Below are 21,622 nucleotides of genomic sequence, written 5' to 3'. Positions count from 1 at the left end.
AGTACTTTATAGTTTTCTGAGTACAGAGCCTTTGCCTCTTTGGTTAAATTTATTCCTAGGTATCTTATGGTTTTGGGTGCAATTGTAAATGGGATCGACTCTTGATTTGTCTCTCTTCTGTCTTCTTGTTGGTGTATAGGAATGCCACTGATTTCTGTGCATTGATTTTATAGCCTGCTACTTGACTGAATTCCTGTATGAGTTCTAGCAGTTTTGGGGTGGAGTCTTTTGGGTTTTCCACATAGAGTATCATATCATCTGCAAAGAGTGAGAGTTGGACTTCCTCTTTGCCGATTTGGATGCCTTTGATTTCTTTCTGTTGTCTGATTGCTGTGCTTAGGACTTCTAATACTATGTTGAATAGCAGTGGTGAGAGTGGACATCCCTGCCGCGTTCCTGACCTTAGGGGAAAAGAGAGCTTTTCCCCATTGAGAATGATATTCGCTGTAGGTTTTTCATAGATGGCTTTTAGGATATTGAGGTATGTACCCTCTATCCCTATACTCTGAAGAGTTTTGATCAAGAAAGGATGCTGTACTTTGTCAAATGCTTTTTCTGCATCTATTGAGAGGATCATATGATTCTTGTTCTTTCTTTTGTTAATGTATTGTATCACGTTGATTGATTTGTGGATGTTGAACCAACCTTGCAGCCCAGGGATAAATCCCACTTGAAAGACCATTATATTCTTATGAAAGTTAATTATCGTTTCAGGCTTTGAAAAACTATGGTCTCAGAAAACTTTATTTTCACTAACTTCTTACCTTGAGAATATTGTATCTGTTGAAGATCCCACCTGCATGACCTCCATCTCTGTGTTCTCGGACTGTACTTTGCATCTGATGGAAAAATGTCAAATATATGTGTATTAACTTTTGTTTTTTCTGATATGGGGAACATGGTTCTTGACTCCTATGATTCTATTTTTGAGAATACAAAATGAGATTTTAATATTTTTGTTAAGGAATGAATTCTATAAGTTCACAAGTATTATTTTCTAGAGATAGCTATTAGCTAATTAGCTAGTTAATCTGAGAACTACAGGTGAAAATTATATAATGCAAACTAAAGAAAAAAGAAACAGATGCACAGGTGAGTTAAACATACAAAGCTAACCACCTGACATGCTAAAAAACAATTATTTATCTGTTTCCATTCATGTTGCCCTTATAATAAAGCACAATTTGTACTTCATTGAGAATTGGAGTTTCCTGAATTTTAGAACTCAGTCCTACTCAACTTTTTATCTGTGTTCCTCCCACATATGTTCTTCAAAGTGTAAGGCACTATTCAGAGATTTCAGTGGATCCAAGAGTTTTGTGGAAAGAAAGCTGGAAGAAAAATTTCCCAGATAAGTAGCATCCACATACTCTGGGTTTTGTCTGAGATACTGGGCTTTATAATTGCCTTCATGAAGGGAGGGAATATTGGCATTTTTTTTTTTTTCAAATGACAGTAAACTCTTCTCCAACAGAATTGTGGGTTAGTATTAATTGTAGTACTGAACCAAATTACTGGAATTAACGTTTATTGAGGGAGTGTATCTTAAATGCTGATTGTGAATGTTTTCCAGGTGGTAAAGGGACAATTAAAAAACCCTACGTTTTTAAGATCTGGAAACCTCTAGGAAGTTTAGCTACTGAACCAAGATTCATTTAAGGTATATGAACATACCTCTTCCTCCACAGACTGAAACTCTTTATCATCAGGAGACAGATCTATGAGAACTGTTCCACTTCCAGAGGTGTTCAGAGTTAAGTATGGGTTAAGACCTAGCAAATGAAATTTGAAGGTAAAAAAATATTTGCCAAAAAAAAAAAAAAACCCCACCCCAATTAACATCAACCAAAAACAGCCGCTTCATTTATCTGATGCTTAGTACTGATTTTTAAAAACTTTTAATTTTGGATGAATTTAGACTTTCAGGAAGGCTGAGATCATACAGAGAATTCCTGTGTACCTTTCACTCAACTTCCTAATGTTACCATTAAGGACATTAATGCTCCCCCAATGTTACCATTTTATATAGCCACAGTGCATCTGTCACACTAAGTAAATTATAGACTTTATTTGGATTTCACCAGTTTTTCCCACTAATGTCCTTTTTCTGTTCTAGGATCCAAATCAAAACACCACACTGCATTTAGACTACTGATTTTGACTCGACAAGCTGTAAGGGTTTTCTGAGAATAGTTCAGAAAATCTTTTTATTCTTTATCTCTTATTCTTAAGGAGCTTGTCACACATTTTTTTCTTCGGATTATTTCCTTCACTAACTATACAGTCCTTTCAGCGTTTAGTCTTTAATTTTTGTAAATATGAGGATGAATTATGACAGAAACTTGTATAGCCTCAGATAATTCTGAATCATCTCAGAATAACTCCATAAAGTTTACTAACTACTGAATGCTTATTCTAACCCATAACAGTTTTTAATTCAGCAATGAATGTTGTGTTTTCTGAACATCAATGGTCAAGATAACTATATATTTTGAACCTTTACTCTCACAAAAGTTTAAGTGGCATCTTAAAAAGAATTTTCTAATTTCTTTGGTATATTTGTAACACACCTCTCCTTCAGTCCTCACAACAAGATCTCTAAAGCTCTGTTTTCCCAGGTAGGGATCAAATCCATTACTGCTAGATCAGTGCCTGGCAGTTTGCCCTGGAGAGTTAGAGCACTATTCTAGTTCTGAGTACTGGTCTGAATAACAAGACTACCAGCAACATGCTAAACTCTGATAAAGACTTATAGCTGAATTACAATATCTACAAGAAGTGTGGGGACTTATAAAGGGGAATATTTCAGAGAATAAAGACTTAACAGAATAAAGACTACAACACATGCTTGACTAAAGCATCTGTGTACCATCCCAAGATCTTTTATCAGTGCTCAAAGATGAGGACAAGTAATCTACTGACTTGATGCACTGAATGATAGCTAGGGCTAAGCCAGCAAAATGACACTGTCAGAGGACTACCACTGGTTCCACTTTGCAAATTAGGTATAACAAATGTATAGAATCCTGGCTTCAAATGAAGACAAGAAAGGTGGTAACTTTATGCAGGCAAGTGACCTTGATATGCTAGAGCAGAGTCATTCTGTGTCATGACAATTCTTCATGTAGGAATGAACGTTCCTTTGCAATTGCAGCTGGATGTAACAGAATGACTACAGACCAGAAGTGGCGTTGAGTTACATATCTCTGCCACTTGGAGGCAGTATATCTTGTTTCTGCCATTGTTTCCTGAGCCTTTCAATGCAGTCTTAATAACTGTATCCCACTGTATGTTTAATGAACACTGCCTAATTTCTTTTTTAACCTGCCCCTTTATCCTAAATGATCCCTCTTATTCCAGTACTCCACTGTAATTTCTATCCTAACCAGATCTACCTACTATTATTCTAGTAGAGTCATGATGGCCATCCACAACTGAGGGTTCTGGTTTCTCTTCATTTTTGATGTTTTTTATATTGTATTCTAACATTCCAGGGAGCCATGGGTGTTCCCCTCCTTTTTATCTTACACAATTTTGTCACAATAAGACATATTCCAGACTACCTCACATTTTAAACATTTTTGCCTTAGACCCTACCAGGCAAGTAAAGTACATCCACCTTGAATTGATCCTATTCCAGAATTCCAGTCTGAAGTATTCCTTAGCTTCAATCACCTAATTTTTAGAGGTATTTTTTCTTTTTCAAGAGATGGACCCTATCCTATCATACATCCTTCCCTGAAAATGTCTTCATTTTTGCTAGTCTAGGTTTTTTTTTGAACTCCAGGTGTATAGCCAGGACCTCAATGACAGGAACTGTCTGACCCCAGGCATGGTAAATCACACCCTCAGTTTAACAATGTGGTCTTGATACTTAGAACAATTCACCTTTTCATACCCAGGACTTGGTACATAGGAAATGTTAACATCTGTTGAACAAATGCAATTTGCATTTTTTTAAAGTACCAACATTCAGAAGAAATAAAGATATTATTCAATGCTGTTCTGCCAAATTTCCTCAGTTACAACACTGTTTCCCAGTACTTCCCCTACAAGTGTTTAGAATTTAGCCATTTACAACAAAAGAAAGATTTACAACATTTTATAGGCAGCCTGAATGCCTAGGCATTGCCTATTACCATAAGATAGGAGATGATTCAAGTTTCTGATCTTTTAGAATCATAAAATTTTAGAGCTAGAGTAACTTAAGAGCGAAAGCAATTCCCAAACTTCTGAATGGCCCAGAAATTTTACTTAGGTTCACAAAATTACCAGCAGAAGCTCAGAAAACTTAACAATAGCAGCGTTACAACTTGATTCCAGGTTTCCCGAATCCTAGTGTTCTTCCTATTAAATGGACTTGCTCTCACAGATTTATATATTATCATTTAGTAAGTTGAGGGTTGTCTTTATGCCAACTGTTAAACTGACGATAGCATTAATTTAAAATGAAATACCTTGTTGTCCAGAGATAAGTCTCTCAACTCCTTTAATTAGTTTGTGTCTATGTCCATAAGCATTGATTCCAATCTCCTTCAGCTCCTTGTGCCCCATCTCAACTAATACATCCAAAGTGATCTGACAAAAGAGGATGAAACTATTCAGAAGGCTTACATTTGGTAGACATTCATATACTGGTGTTCTTATAATGTATTAGATTTATATATTCGGATTTTTGTGAACAGCTTAGAAATGAAAGCAAACCAGTTACTAACTGAAGCTGAAAAGTTGCAGCTAATTAAATTACAGGTATGAACTACCAAAAGTATCATTATTTTCATTCAGCATAAGAACTTGACCTGACTTAAACTGCAAAATAAAAATGCACTTATCTACCATCACTCTACAACCAACCTATTTATACAATGCCTTCACTGCTTCCTCCAGCCTCCGGACTACGCTAACTAGTACTTCTGCCTCAGGGTTCAAACTATTCCTTTTCCCTCAAATATATTATTCTCACTCTATGAAACTGAAGACATTCAGAAATCTTGAAGCTTTCCCCGAATAATCCAGCAAGCAGTAACCTTTTTTTCCTTGGGATTTCTAAAATCCATGCCTCAAAGTTATTTCTTCATATATTGTTAGAGCTCCATAAGTAGATCAAAAGTTCCTTAGGGGTACAAGTCTACATTAACCATATTCTCTGAACCAAAAAAAATCAGTAAGTATATTCTGACAGTGTACTTTAAACTGGGGCTGTTCCAGAAAAGCCCAGATATATACCTAGCGTATCTATGTGCTTTCCCATAGTGGCCAGCAAAGTGTCAGAGCAGGTAGTGACTGACACAACTGAACTAAACAAACAAGAGCTCAAAGATAACCTACTTTAAGGGCTAAATAAGCTAAGCTTTCCACTGGAGAAAGCTATTTTACTATTACTACATGAGAGTCCATTGTTCCATGCATTTTTAAATTTCTCCTTTGATTTCCTGTTGACCCATTCATTGTTTAATAGCAAAGCTGTATAACCTCCACGTATTTATGGTCTTTCCAAACTTTTTCCCATGGTAGACTTCAAGTTTCATAGCATTGTGGTCAGAAAATACACATGCTATGATCTCCTCATCTTTTTGTATTTGTTCAGGCCTGATTTGTGACTTAATAATGTGATCTATTCTGGAGAATGTCTCATGTGCACTTGAAAGAAATGTGTACTTTCATTTGTTTCTATGTATTTTTTTTAATTTCATGAGAGTCCACCTTTATGTGCTAAAAAACTAAACAGTAATTCCAAGATAGCCAAATTAGAAGAGTGACTGATTTCCAGTCTTAAAAAACTATTCTCCTCTCCCCACAAACAGGCTGAATGGTCCACGGCATTTCAAGTATGTCTTGATTTTTCCTTGAGGTCCCATAGAAAACCAAACCAAGCAAAATAATTCATCTACTCACCTGTTCTCTCTCAAATATATCCATCAGGTGCTCAAGTCCAAGATTCCTTACAAATTGAGTTATGCTAAAATCTACTGCTGGAACTGGAAAATAAAAAATCCGGAATGAACAGAGTAACATATATCAACATTACAACATCAAAGTTTTGTGGTATTACTATACACATGAAGAATGTAAAGATGAAGCAAATTACTAATTGGCATTTGGGATATAATACTGAATATCTGAACATAGCATCAAAAACTGCAAAAAGAGAAAGCTACAAAATTTCAACATCATTAGAAGAAAGAGCCAATGGGGTACTCTCAGGTTAAAAAAAAAATCTTTTCATTAAAAAAATTTTTACTTTTAACTGTATCTTTAAAATAAGTGTCCATACTGAAACTAATAAGTCAATTTTATTTCTGCTCAAAAAAAAATTCCTTATCTTTGAGAATGTAAGCTACTTCACAAAAAAGTTTATGCAAACAAGTTCCACAATGCTGCATAAGGTGAGATAAATTTTGACAGGTAAAAGGTAGAGAGAACAGTTTTACAGACTGTAACTATGTGTGTCTTTTTCTTTCTCTTAAAAAAAAGATCTTCACAATTGGGTATTTGACATGGAGTAAAGGTATTTCATAACTGTAACAATGCACTGGAAGAGGTAAATAAAAGCAGACCTATTCAACCACAAGACTTCTAAACCTTTCAAAAAGCATATTTACATCTAAGTAGTAGGTTAGTGGCATAAGACTCATTAACTCTCAACTCAGAAGGAGAAAGTTTCATTAGGAATTCTACTAACATGAAGAAAACAATAAAAGACTAAAACTTGAAGACTATGCTAATTAATCTGATACTAACAGTTGTATTTAAGGTTAAAAAATGACTTGTTAGCATTCTAAATGACAAATATGTGGCTACAAGACAAAGTTATTTTTGCAGAATGTCTCACCCTCCTTTTTCTCCAAACTAGAGGCACCCTCTGTTCCACTTGAACTAACTACCGAAGACAGTTCAGAAAAACTCCCAGATAAGTTGTCGAGACTGCTGGCTGCAGAAAGACTTGATGGGCTGGATGGACCTGAAGACAGAGCATCTCCGGTAGCTCCTGCGCTTCTCACACCATTGAGCACTTGAGGTTTATAACACGAAGGCAGAGCAGAAGGGGGCATGGCTGCCGTGAGGAGAGCACTAACATCATCTGCCTAGTGTGCGTGTAAGAGAGAGATTAAATCTGTGAAGCAAGTTTTAAAATTCTCCTATACCCAACAGAATGCATTTAAAAATATGACAAAGATTCAGCAGATTTGCACTAGAACTGCATATTATATAAAAATAATTATTTTAAAAAGTAGAACAAGTGATATCATCAAACTGTTATTAAATATAAAACAATTCAGAACAGTTTCAAGACACAGAAAATAAAAAAAACCTGCTAAATGTAGCAAAGCATAAAAAAATCTAACTTCAATACTATGATTTTCTGAAAAACACTGAAATGAGTTACAATAGTATCAATTTTATTTATTTTAAAGATTTTATTTATTTGAGAGAGAGAGAGAGAGAGAGAGAGAGAGAGAGCACAAGCAGGGGGGAGGGGCAGAGGGAGAACCCGACTCCCTGTTGAGCAGGGAGCCCGATGCGGGGCTCGATCCCAGGACCCAGGGATCACGACCTGAGCCGAAGGCAGATGCTTAACGACTGAGCCACCCAGGCGCCCCTAAAGGTTTTATTTTTGAGTAATCTCTATCCCCCACGTGGAGCCCAAACTCACAAGCCCAAGATCAAGAGCAGCATGCTCTTCTGAGCCAGCCAGGTGCCCCTTAACCAGACATATTTAAACCCCATTTATAGATGATGTGACAGACGCTTAGAGATTAGGCAAGGTGGAAGACTGTACAACTCCAAGTGGTAGAGCTGGAATTCTACGGCAGGTCCGTTGGACTCTAAAGCCCATACCTGTCCTCTAGAGCACTTTGTTTCACATCACTTATGCCTGGTCGACTAACAAATGCGTGGAATGAATTAGAAAAGTGCACTTCCCAGGTAGTTTGGAACCAGAAAGACATTTCCCTGAAGAAATGTTGCAGATAAGTTGGGTTGTCAGCCTGCTGAGAAAAATCTATTTAACCCCCAGTGCAGCTGAATTCAATCAGCTTCTCAGTGTAACTTGTAACAGTGGATTCTCTCTCAGTAGAAAGCAATCTGCAGAGGAGACTTCCCGTCCATCCCATCGCAACAAGAATTTCTTCTCCCTTTCCCTCCACCACGCTGGTCAATTTCCTCAGTGGTCGAGGCCAGAGAGACACCAGTGTCACAGCAGACAAAGCAGAGGTAAAGGCTACAATGGAGATGCCTGCACGAGTTCCCTTGGGAGAAGAAGGAAAAAAAAAAAAAAAAACCAAACCAAAAATATCATAGAAAACTGGAGGAACAAGCTTGTTTCATGAACACTACTGGTGAGGTAAGCAAGAGGAACTTTGGGAAGAGGTGGTGGGGAGGGAAGGGAATCCCTACTAGAAGCAGGCTCTGTGGCTGTACCTTGAGGGCAATGTCCCTGGCTGGGCAAGTTCATCAAGACCCGTATGTCCTGTATGACTTTGCACAGTATGCACTGTTAACAGCCTTCACAGAGGGCATGCACCTGTTTTGTTTCCCAACTAATAATGTAAGCAGCTATACCATGTACTTCCTTTTCCTATTTCCAAAAGCACTCAGGATACAATAGTTAACTGCCCGATAATCCTATTATTTACATATTATATTTTAACACCAAAGAAGTCGTATGTTTAAATTGGGCTAAAAAATAATTTTGCCACATTCACCACGAAGACATTTTATATACACCAAGTGAACTTTAAAAAGTCAGAAAAGCACTGAGATTTTTCAAAGAGTCCATCACTTACTGAAACTAAATCTAAAGGCGTTTGTCCTTCCTGATTTTTAAGAGTAGGGTCAGCTCCATGGGCCAACAATAAAGCACAAAGCTGTGTTCGTCCCTTTTGGGCTGCTTCATGCAAAGGTGTGAAAGCCCATTTGTCTGTGGCATTGACACATGCATTATACTTTATTAGTAAAGCTGCAACATCCACATGCTGTAAAAGAAAATACTCCTGTTACACTCTGAAATATTATCACATTTTAGTTCCTAAAAAGAAACTAGCTATATACCTATTTTTCCATATTTTCAAACCTACTCTGGAAATGAAAAATTATGTTTCTCCCCAACATCGTAATTTATGGGTAGTTGATTAAAAATTACAGATGTTTTAATAACTTGAGAAATTAGAAAATATTTAAGAATTCTACACAGGATGGGAACTAAATAAATGAATATAACTTAAACAATTTCTCATTTATTCAAGTGTTATAACTGCTGAACATCAATTTATAAACCAGCAAACTTTTTCACTTATTGCAACTATACTACTGAAGATGGTCAATACTGATTATAACATTTAGGGCTGTTATAAATTCAGGAACAATGCATCTGAATCTCTACAGATTCCTAGGAGTCCTAGTGGGTTTCCTGGCACCAACAAATAAACAAAACCATCAATATCCCACTGAAAATAAGAGGTGCTAAGAAAGGTAATACAATGAATGACAAAAGTGCTGCATGTCACAGAGCTCACTTAAAACAGATTCAGAATTGAGACCTGGACATTATTTAATCTCTTTAGTTCTCATATTTACTCCTCTATAAAATGAGAAAGTCAAACTAAATGCCCTTTGAACTGCAATACTGATTTTCACTTAGAAAATTTCAGAGATTTTTAAAGGTAATATGAAAGAACTTACCCCATAAGATGCCGCATTATGTAAAGGAATAAGTCCTCCTTTGTCCTGGGCATTCACATCAGCTCCATGTTGTAACAAATACTCTGCAACTTCTAAATTATTATAACCAGCTAATTTAGAAAAGAAGTAAAATTACTTTCACTTGTTAATATAAAAATTAATTACATCTATGTATCTGTATATATCTGTATAAACATTCTTTAAAAAATAAAGCGATTTTATAGAAATCTGATATTCCCCATTGCAGTCTATTAAAAGTTTATCTTATGGAAAAAACTGCCCACTGGTCTCAAGTTGGAAGCTTTCAGTGATGACACTCATTCATTTCAGAGACTCTCAAAAGTTATACTGATGGATTTGCTTGTATCTTTCCTTTTAAAATCTTCTACCAAAGTCCTTGCCTTTATGGTTGTTATATGCAACTTCCTAAACTCAGGTACATGGTCTCAAGGGCTACAAGTAAGAGGCATTCAAGCATATAAAAGCCAAGTTAGGAACACAAGAGGCCAGCAGAGTAGGAGACAGCATACCAGCATGGGTCTCAGGACCCTATTTTCCCAGAAGGACATAGAGACATTTTGTAGAGAGAGATCTTTGGGATATATATCTCTGCAAGTCTGGCAGCAAAATCTAGTGTTGCTAAAGCCATGAAATAAAACTTAGCATTTTATAAATATACCATAACCTCTTAGCTGTCATCTTGGGAACTGTCAGCTATCTTAGTATCATAGATCGAGAGCAAATCTGGAACTTAACTTTGCCAACATAAAACCAGCTATCACCTGAAACTTTAAAACAGTCAAATATTCTTCACATTTATTTTCTTGTAGTTTTTATTCTTTTGCTGAAGGATGTAAAGCCAAAAAATTTAATAAGATCAAGGAGGGAAAAACACAACCACAGAACTACCATAAGCTAAGTATTACAATGAATCCAAAGTCCTTCCAGGTCTCAAGGTATAGTACTGCACAAGTGGACAAAAATGTTTTGTATATACAACCTATTTACCACTTACAAAGACAGCATAGGTTTATTTTTATTTTTTTTAAAGATTTTTATTTATTTGAGAGAGAGAGAGAGAAAGAGAGTGAGCAGGAGAGAGAGGGAGCAGAGGGGAAGAGCAGAAGAGAGGGAGAAGCAGGCTCCACACTGAGCAGGGAGTCCAACATGGGGCTCAATTCCAGGACCCTGGGATCATGACCTGGGCTAAAGATAGATGCTTAACCAACTGAGCCACCCAGGCACCCAACAACATGGATTTAAATAGTAACTATTAAATGTTCTAGATAAGCTACCATAAAGATATAGAAAAGCTAATCTAAATAAATATACACAGCATAATTCAGATACACACAGGTCACATCCTGTCTTGCATGGACGAGAAACTTCTGATTGCCAGTGGAAGTATAAAAGCCTTTTCTCACCATGTTAGCATTTGTGCTTATCACTTCCAAAATTCTCTAAAAGACATATAGATAGAATAATTCTTTTCCTTGGACGGTGGGGTCCCAACTTACAGAGGGTGAAAATTTAAAGGTAAAAATCATATATAAGCAAAATTATCTTTTAAATACTAGGAACACACTCAGTTATTCACACTATGAGACTAAAATAAAGAGGAAAAAAAAAGAGAAGGGTAGACTTCCATCTCCCATATTACACAAAGTGGCAGAAACACCTACTTTTTTCTCTATTTACTTTTTTCTTTTTAAACTATATTTAGATAAACTTGTCTGAGTCAAATTATGCCTACAACGTAACACCACTGAAGTATCAGCTGTAAGCTCAGTGATTTTAATGGCCCATTCCTTAATATTTTTTTTTAAAGATTTTATTTATTTATTTGAGAGAGAATGAGAGCCAGAGAGCACAAGAGGGAAGAGGGTCAGAGGGAGAAGCAGACTCCCTGCTGAGCAGGGAGCCCGATGTGGGGCTTGATCCCGGGACTCCAGGATCATGACCTGAGCCGAAGGCAGTTGCTTAACCAACTGAGCCACCCAGGCGCCCTCCTTAGCATTTTCAATGCAGCTAAAGAAGCTGAACCGAAATGTTGTGCACCTGCACTAAAAACAAAGGTGGACTGTTTCAATTTCATGAGTGAAACTTACAAAAATGTTATGTATTCAACTGTCTCCCAAATTCTTGTAATGGCTCTAACCATCTGTGCCTTAGCATGTGACTGTATTAGAAGGTAAGGTCTTTAAAGAGGTAGTAAAAGTTAAAATGAGGCTGTTAGGGAAGGCCCTAATCCCATCTGACTGGTGTCCTTATAAAAGGAGATTAGGACAGGCAGTGAGAGACACCAGGCATGTGCACACAACAGACAAAAGGCCAAGTGACGACACAGTGAGAAGGTGGCCACCTGCAGGCCGAGGAGAGAGGCATCAGGAGAAACCAATGCTGCCAATGCCTTGATCTCCACAACTGTGAGAAAAGAAATTTCTGTTAAGTCACCCAGTCTGTGGTACCTTGTGACAGCAGGCCTAATGAATTAATATAACAACTTTGGTAATAGGTTTATATAACTTTTGAAAGCCTTAAGATTTTTTTTCTGCTTGTGCTTAACGGCTGTCCTCAAAAGAATGGAAAGCTTTAACCTCCCATGAGGAAGGCTGTTTAAGCAGGCTGATTTTTCAAGTTTCTATAGCCAAAACTCACTCACCAAAGACAATTTAAAACTATGGTGACTGGAATAGAGATTCCAAAGCGCTATACTGACCGGCAGAGTCTCCTTCCATTGTTCTTACTGCAGGTAATGCACCAGTACTAAAGTGAACGCGAAACACAGTTGGCCTGCACAAACACACTCAGGTGTAATGGTGGCATTAGGAGATATTTGAGCTGCATCTTTTCAGTTTACTTTCAGGAAATATTTTACTCTGGTAAAATGAACCTTAGATGTCACCAGCTTAAATCTGTGAAACTTCATTCACTTACCTGCTAAATGTAATGGGGTTGAATGTCGGCCTTGGGTATCACGGCAATTTACATTATCAGGAGAAGACAACTTCTTTACTCTGGCTAAACAACCCTTCTTGGCAGCATCTAACAAAGCTGCATCTCCCCGAAGTAGATCTTGGATATCTGTATCTCCATCTTTAACAAGATCCAAAGGGGTATTTCCATCCCTGTTTTTCTTTGTAGGGTCTGCACCATGCTGGGCATGTGAAAAACAGATAAAGAGGAACTGGCTTAAGTTTGCCCTTAGTCTATGAGAAAATAGTCAGTGGAACTACAGCAAAAAAAAAACTATTCTATACTGAGAGACTCTACCTTAAAGGTTAACGTTTGTTATATTTAATACAGTACACAGAAAATTATAATAAAAAGAATACAGGGACAGTTAACTATTATTGGGCTTTTAAAATTCAACTTATTATTATTGTTTCTTCAAGTAGGCTCCATTCCCAGCATGGGGCTTGAACTCAGTCATGACCCTGAGATCAGAAGTCACATGTTCTACTGACTGAGCCAGCTAGGAGCCCCTATAACGTAATTTAGTAAAAATTTTAAACTACATTCAAAATAGGGCAGAATTTCATAAATAACTTATTTTCATGTATGTTATTTTTAGTTTCCACAAACCCTGAAATAAAGTATAAATTTAACGTTTTTTTAATTTAAGGTATTTATTAAGTAAGCGCTACACCCAAAATGCAGCTTGAACTCACAACCCCAAGATGAAGAGTTACATGACCTACTTACCAAGCCAGCCAAGTGCCCCAACTTGTGCTTTTACTGTAAAATATCTACATGGGTACCTGTATTAAACCAGTACTATCAATTTTATTAGTGCCAAATAAATCTGGCTTATGAATTACATAATCCATCAAATATTTTGAGGTTAAAGTACTATACAGGAAAAATTAGGATAATAGAGAACTGTTACTTGATGATAGCTGACTTTATACAATAATAAATCTGTGTGTGGTAAACATCCTCGCAGGCTAAAATACAGTGTTCATGACATTTATTCTGAAACCTAGGTAGAGAATTAGATAGCTTTGCTTCATACCCCTTTACCAGTTTAAGTTTATATTGAAAGTTATTAGAAATATAAACATCTATGTAATAAACCAGGTCCACAGTAAGTACTTAAATATACCTGGAGCAGGAGTTTGCAAATTTCGTATTTTCCTTTTGCTGCAGCTTCATGTAAAGGTGTAAATTTCCATAAATCAGCTACATTAACTACTGCTCCATGCTTAACAAGAAGTTCTGCAACTTCATAATGTCCATATGAACATGCATTGTGCAAAGGTACAAGGCCTCTGAAATGAAAGATTACATAAGCAATGCAACACAAAAATATGTTTTAGATAATTGCATATAGCTGATAAATTTCTTGAACTGCATAAGGGATCACACTGCTTATATTTTATAGAACCTAAATTTACTGAAAGCAGAAATGGAATTATTTTTGGAGGGTGTGGGGAGGAAATTTTAAAAATATATATATTTTTCCTTTTTGGTGGGAGCAATAGTAAAGTGATAGTACAAAGCTCCGAAAGAGGGAGGGGATGCGAGAGGGTTGCCCTAAAAATATATTAAATTGTAGAGAATATAACAAACACCTATAGACTCAATCTAGAATTGAGATGTGTATGTGTATTTTAAAGATTTTACTTATTTATTTATTTATTTAGAGAGCGCACACACTGGCAGGGGGCAGGGAGAGAGACAGAAAATCTCAAGCAGACTCCAAGTGGGGCTTGATTCCCCAACCCCAAGATCATGACCTGAGCTGAAACCAAGAGTCAGACCCTTAACCAACTAAGCCACCCAGGCACCCCAAGAATTGTATATTTAAAAAATATAATTTTAAGATAAATTGGAAGAATTCAAATATCCTCAATGCAAACTGAAAAATTTACCATATTAAAAATCAATCACACTAATCTCCTTAGTCATTCTAAGGTTATAAGGCATTATGCAAATAAGTCTTTACATATATAAATGCTAATCATCATAAAATCTTAACCAAAATTAAGAAGCTACATTTAAGCCAGGATTAGGTAACAGACTTCCCTGAAAACAAAAGAGCTACCAATTATCATACAATTATTAAAAAAATGTTTTTCCAGATTTTCCTAAAAAGGTCAGATAAAGGAAAAGAGGCCATGGCAATTGTTGGTACTCGCCCTTTATCTTTAGCATGCACATCAGCTCCGTGTTGCAGCAGATACTCCACCACAGACACCCTATTATAGCCAGCTGCAAAATGGAGTGGCGTCGACTGACGCCCTTCGATGTCTCTGCAGTTGACACTCTGAACAGTACACAGTTTCTGCAGGATGAAACACAGTATACACATAACACGACATATTTTAATTCCTTATCTCATTAAACCAGTATTCTCAGAAACTACTTATTCTTATTTCACCTTGTCATTTACTGGGAATCCCTGTGGTCCTCTCATCTATGTCTGTAGCATCTTTTGCTGAAGCTAGTGGGTAAATTTTATCATTATCACTACTACAAATAGTAACATAAATGTAATCTAAAGTACCAATTATTAGCAATCCTAACTTCCATTTTGTGACAAATATAAGTAGAGGTACGCTGGATCCTCGGGTTTGTTAAGAATGCAGAATCTCAGACCCTCATCTACTGAGTCAGAATCTGCATTTTAACAAGACACATAGATGATCTGTAAGCACATTAAAGTTTAAAAAGTTCTGCTCTACGCCAGCAGTTCTCAAATTTTCATGTGCACTGGGTCCTGCCTCCAGATTTTCTAATTTAGTGTGTCTGGGGTGGGGCCTAAGAACTTGCATTTCTTTTTCTTTTTTCGAGAACTTGCATTTCTAACAAGTTCCTAGGTGATGCTTATAGTCAAAGAACTATACTTATGATCCTTGGGAAAATTAAGAAAATACTCAAGTACTTTTTTGTGTTCTTGGGTTTAGATGAGGAAGCCTGGCTGAGAAAAGCTTTAAGAATAACACTTTTATTCATGCTTGTATGAAAAGTACAAATGTTTAGGGAAGAAAAGCAACATAAATAATAAATTGTGGTGCTCAAAAAAAGTTTAAAGACTATCAATATTAGTAAAAAGTCTTACTTTTTACTATTCTACCCTATCCCTTAGGGATAACCTAAGCCTAATAACTCAATGGAGGTAGCTATCTGTGGGTTTAACCTCAAGAGGTTTAATTACTGACTGATAAAGCTTTTTTATGCTTCCCAAAGAAGAGTCTGTTAGATATACAGATTCAGGGTCCCATCTGAAAGAGTATTTCATGGCTTTGAAGTTGGGCTCTAGGAATGAGTATTTTTAATAAATGTGCCAAGTGCTGCTAGGTTGGGTAGTTTTTACCAGACACTTTACTCCCTACTTCTCAGTTTAGTTTTGTGTACTCTGAGACAAGTTTTCTTTTTTTTTTCTTTAAAAAGATTTTATTTATTTATTTGACAGAGAGAGAGACAGCGAGAGGGAACACAAGCAGGGGGAGTGGGAGAGGGAGAAGCAGGCTTCCCGCGGAGCAGGGAGTCCGATGCAGAGCTCGATCCCAGGACCCTGGGATCATGACCTGAGCCGAAGGCAGACGCTTAATGACTGAGCCACCCAGGCGCCCCTGCCTTTAATTTTTAAATCAATTTTCCAGAAAAAAAAAAAAATCAGCTTACTACTTTTAACTCAAGTGACTTGTTTTTCCACAAGTCAGCAGTATTTAGTAATAGAAACCAAATCCTCCTAATATCTTATTAACCTCCCACCTAAGGGAATGAAAATGTAAATATAAAACATGTCAAAGAGTAACATTCCATTTTAACGGTGTTTTTTCTTTGAAAAATGAAATTATTTAAAAAATAAAATCTTGTTACTTGGAGATGATTGTACTATCTACACAGATAAAGCAGTAGCAAAAGATAACATGGACTTTTAAATCAACTTCCCGAAATCTCTGTACTTAAAAGGACAGTGAATAAGTTTCCTCAGAGCTCAAGTTCAGATGGGACAACATATTTCATTCTCAGAAAATCTAAAATTGACTTTGTGTGGTGGATCTGTTCAGGATTGAGGACACCAAACAGAAATACAGTGAATTGCTTCATATAGCTACTTCCGTCACAAATCAATAAATTTAGATTTTCATAAAACTTATTACATGTCATTGTTCCCTCAAATGGGACCAGCACTATTTCTGAAAAAGTCTAGGGGCAATGAGGGTAGGGATGGGCGAATATAACAAAGCTTTTATCTCCCTGCTAGCTTTGGGAATTAAAATAACATTAGAATAAAGTGGAAAAAAATCCCAAAACTCCATCCCATTACTGAAGAATTATTTCATTCATAAAACATGAGTTAATTTTAATCCATATTAGTTGAATGGAAACGTAGTCTTGCTCTTTCAGAATGTTAGGCTTCTGAGTTATTTACTGGGATATACAACTTCTGTAGGTAATAGAAATATGTTTTATTAAGACATTATATATGACTCTATGGTAAAAAGTAAAGGAAAATCTGAGGAAGGGTTATTCTACAGAGGACAACCACTGGAGATGGGCCATGTAAGAGCTTCAGAAGCTGGCTCGATGAACTGAAGATTATTAGGAGACAGTGGCAACAGTGGTAGAGAGGGCAAAGAAATGAAACCAGAAGAAATACATCAACACAGTGACACACCGTTTAGCTCTTTGTCCCTTTCCTGTTGTGTCGAATGTGAACAATAGACAATAATTTGATATCTTATTCTTTTATAAAGGGACAAATGAATAGGCTCTTTAAATGAAATTTATTTCCATAAACATGCACTTTATTTCTTTCTTTAAATTTTTATTGTTATGTTAATCACCATACATTACATCATTAGTTTTTGTTGTAGTGTTCCATGATTCATTGTGCATAACACCTATTGCTCCATGCAGAACGTGCCCTCTTTAATACCCATCCCCAGGCTAACCCATCCCCACCCCCTCCCCTCTAGAACCCTCAGTTTGTTTTTCAGAGTCCGTCGTCTCTCATGGTTCATCTCCCCCTCCAGTTTCCCCCCCTTCATTCTTCCCCTCCTGCCATCATCTTTTTTTTTTTCTTAACATATATTGCATTATTTGTTTCAGAGGTACAGATCTGTGATTCAGCAGTCTTACACAATTCACAGCGCTCACCATAGCACATACCCTCCCCAATGTCTATCACCCAGCCACCCCATCCCTCCCACCCCACCCCCACTCCAGCAACCCTCAGTTTGTTTCCTGAGATTAAGAATTCCTCTTATCAGTGAGGTCATATGATACATGTCTTTCTCTGACTGACTTATTTCGCTCAGCATAACACCCTCCAGTTCTATCCACGTCGTAACATGCACTTTATTTAAATTTGTGATTGTGAGGTATTTACTGAGATGCATGTGAAACTAAAAAGTTTCTTTCACTGAACAATGATTCTTACTTGCAGAGAACTAGATTATCATTATTTATATTTTAAAACAAGGCACATATAAATAACCAGGCTCTTCATTACAACAGTACAGATTCATTAAATACGGAAAATAAAAACCCAAAGTTAACAAAAACATAAGATCATATCTTACTTTTACAGTTTCTACATCACCAGCCTTTGCAGCTTCCAGCAATTGTCTGTCTGCCTCTGAATTACCTAACGGGATACCCTCTGAAAAGAGAAAGAAAGAGTGATTAACTCCCATGGAAAAGGCAGGACCAAGCTTTAAGAGAGGCAGCTTATCTCAAAGTAAAGTTCTTTTACAGTTTGGCAGATTATATAATAAATCTCCATGGTAGCAGAGGAAAACCAGAAAGACTTTGTTAATAATTTTTGTGAGACAAGGGGCACCTGGGTGGCTCAGTCGTTAAGCGTCTGCCTTCGGCTCAGGTCATGACCCCAGGGTCCTGGGATCGAGCCCCACATCGGGCTCCTTGCTCTGCGGGGAGCCTGCTTCTCCCTCTCCCACTCCCCCTGCTTGTGTTCCCTCTCTTGCTGTGTCTCTTTCTGTCAAATAAATAAAATCTTAAAAAAAAAAAAATTTTTTTTGTGAGACAAAAAAAGTTTTTTGTGGGAAACATTTCATGTATATACATATAAATAAGCAAAATGTGTGTAAATATGAATAATAAATGTGATTTAAACAATGTAATGGAATATAAAACAGATGAAAGATGGCATGTTCTATAACCAAGGCCACTGGATGGTGGAAAAACTTTAAATTAGGAGACCAATGGCCAGAGACCTAACCATGGTTCTGCCCTTAACTAGCTATCTAAACTGGGGCAAGGGGCCTCAGATTTTTTCAGTTCTAAAAAGAGAAAAGATGGACTAGAAGATAACTAAAGTCACTTTCAGATCTGAAATTGTTTTATAGCTCATTTAAAATCTCACAGGAAAGGAAGAAAACATGTACCTTTGTATCTTAGAACAAAATAAACTCCAATGGATTAAAGACCTTAAGATAAAAAAATTAAACCTTAAAAATACTAAAAGAAAATATAAGTGAATATTTTTATACTTGGAGTAAAAAAGCATCTTAGAGTAGTACACTAAAGGCAGAACCAATGTTGATAACATTAAACAAAGTTATAAGGCAAATAAAAAATGGAAAATATATTGCAACATATATCTTAAAAATGCAAATTAAAATGAGAGATCCTGGGTTTTTCTTTTTTATCCATTAGTGGGCAAAGAGGAAATGGGGGAACTACACTGACAATATTTCTATACTTTGTATTAAAAAAAAAAAGCATCTATTACTTCTTAAGTTCATACACACACGTCCACCAAATGAAAAGGTTAAGAATCATAATACCCAGTGCTGACAAACAGGTCCTGTCATATGCTGTTAGGAGTATAATATAGTACTTAACAACTGTTCTAGAAGATGATTTAACAATTACATATTATCCTTTGACCTGAAAACTCTACCTTGACAATTTACTTGTAACTAGCTGGAGGGGCGCCTGGGTAGTTCAGTTGGTTAAGCGTCTGCCTTCAGCTAAAGTCATGATCCCAGGGTCCTGAGATCAAGTCCTGCACCAGGCTCCCTGCTCAGTGGGGAGCCTGCTTTTCCCTCTTCCTCTGCTGCTCCCCCTGCTTGTGCTCTGTCAAATAGATAAAGAAAATCTTAAAAAAAAAAAAAAAAAAAACTAGCTGGAAAGGTAAGAAATCGCACTTAGCACAAAACTAGTAAGACTGTACATGTCCATCACAAGGCAACTGAATAGGACTGGTGTTATAACCCCCAAACTGACACTGAAACAAATGTGTGTTATATGAGGAACTAAAGGGAATCCTGAAAGAGTCTCATAGTTAGTTCAGTTTGGGCAGTTTCCAGGTTGTTTTGTCAACCTGCCTTCATCTATTCAGTGTTTTTCTCAAAAGGTGGTTTCCAGATCACAGGCATAAAGATCATCGAAGATGACTGTTAAAGATACAAGAGGCTTGATCTGTTGTATTTCTTCTCAACTGAGCTTTCAGACATCAAAGTCACTTTAAAATTTACTGGACCAGACTTCTAGGGTGAAATGTATAACCTATGTAAAATGTATAGATATTTGATCTAAATATTTAAAAATATAATGAATATACAAGTATTCAATAGTTAAATATGTTTTAATAAGTCAAATAGTTGGTTACCTTGTACAAAAATTCTACATGCTTTATATACAAAAGACCTAAAAAAAGTGAACAGGCAGGGCCAGTTTTTAGAGTATTATTTGTCATTATGGATGCTCAACTGAGAGACACTTACTTTTTTATGTTTGCCTGTCTTTAAAAAAATAGCAACTATTACATCTTAAATACTTTCTAGATAAAAACTTAAGAGCCAGCTATTAGAGAATTGAGCAGATGCTTCTGGAACAAAATCATAGTAAGACTTAATGACATTTGGAACCTTGAGTATACTGAATTAACAGTCAAATATTCTACATTTTCTTTTTATTACCAACTTCTACATAGTATGTGAAAAACTTTATTTTTACTTTTAAGTTTTATTTATTTAAGTAATCTCTACACCCAAAGTGGGGCTCAAACTCACGACCCTGAAATCAAGAGCTGCATGCTCTTCTGAATGAGTCAGCCAGGCGTCCCTATGTGAAAAAATTTAAAGGTTAATTTTAAAAAGTTGTTTCATGAAAGCATTTAATACCTTGAAGAAGTTGCTGCACGTTTTCATTTCCCATCTGTAAGGCAGTAAAGCCCTGAAGGGATATGATGTTCGGATCACACCCATAGCTCAGGAGTAGGCGGCAGGTTTGCAGATGACCACAGTGTGCAGCTCTATGCAGAGAAGTCTGACCAAGATTATCCAGAGCATTAACCTTAACAATGCAGAAAGTGCTAAAATTAGCCTGTAACTCAAAATTTAAAACCATCCAATCACGTGTTTAACGCTTGTTACTAATTTAAAAATCCCAATTATTCTCTCATGAAGCCTATTATCCAGGGCCAAAACAGATGTTTTTGCTCAAATTTAGAGCATAAATTCACCAGTTCATGAAGGCTGATATCAGAAAAGACTGTTTTGGGGTAAAAGCAGGAAATGTTGAATAACATTCGTGTTTGCCATTAAAAAGTGTTAGTGTATTTACTGCACTTAGAGGTAGACATTGCCTAACGAAGTTTAATCCATATGTTTTTATGGATCTCTGAGGTCCAGAAATGTGAAGACTAACCCCAAGATAGACAACAGTAACAAAGCCAGAGACTAAATTAGCATTAAAATATTTATTCCTACTGGCTTAATCTTCTACCTTTTTTATCATGTAAAATGTAATCTGTATAGATAAATACATTATTTATTCTATTCACATAACAGAATACTTTCAAGCAATAAAAGGAACAAAGGATCGGTACATGGATGAATCTCCAAAATATACAGAGGAGAAAGCCTAGAGAAGAGTGTGCATTGTACAATTCCATAGACATGAAGGCCTAGAACAGGCAAATCTAATCTACACAGGAAATAAATGAAATGGTTGTTGC

At 36.5% G+C, this 21,622-nt stretch overlaps 1 protein-coding gene across 3 annotated transcripts in view; it reads right to left on the bottom strand.

Annotated features, from left to right (window-relative positions):
• The window catches only part of TNKS2 (tankyrase 2), a 71,164-nt gene that overhangs the window by 15,108 nt on the left and 34,434 nt on the right, over nt 1-21,622 (bottom strand). For 2 of the 3 annotated variants that reach the window (XM_027595074.2, XM_027595083.2), the window contains exons 12-23: nt 20,787-20,958; nt 18,219-18,298; nt 14,823-14,968; nt 13,787-13,952; nt 12,619-12,838; nt 9,682-9,791; nt 8,787-8,975; nt 6,833-7,085; nt 5,896-5,978; nt 4,458-4,578; nt 1,675-1,772; nt 765-839 (exon numbers count right to left, since the gene is read on the bottom strand). In XM_027595074.2, the coding sequence (XP_027450875.1) occupies nt 765-839; nt 1,675-1,772; nt 4,458-4,578; nt 5,896-5,978; nt 6,833-7,085; nt 8,787-8,975; nt 9,682-9,791; nt 12,619-12,838; nt 13,787-13,952; nt 14,823-14,968; nt 18,219-18,298; nt 20,787-20,958 (1,713 nt within the window). The remainder of the gene's footprint in view (nt 1-764; nt 840-1,674; nt 1,773-4,457; nt 4,579-5,895; nt 5,979-6,832; nt 7,086-8,786; nt 8,976-9,681; nt 9,792-12,618; nt 12,839-13,786; nt 13,953-14,822; nt 14,969-18,218; nt 18,299-20,786; nt 20,959-21,622) is intronic. The other variant, XR_003520068.2, reaches the window with a different exon arrangement.

The sequence above is a fragment of the Zalophus californianus genome, chromosome 15, assembly GCF_009762305.2.
Source record: "Zalophus californianus isolate mZalCal1 chromosome 15, mZalCal1.pri.v2, whole genome shotgun sequence".
Classification (NCBI taxonomy): Eukaryota; Metazoa; Chordata; class Mammalia; order Carnivora; family Otariidae; genus Zalophus; species Zalophus californianus.
The sequence above is the reverse complement of the archived record's forward strand: the minus strand, read 5'-3'. Positions and strand labels throughout refer to the sequence as shown.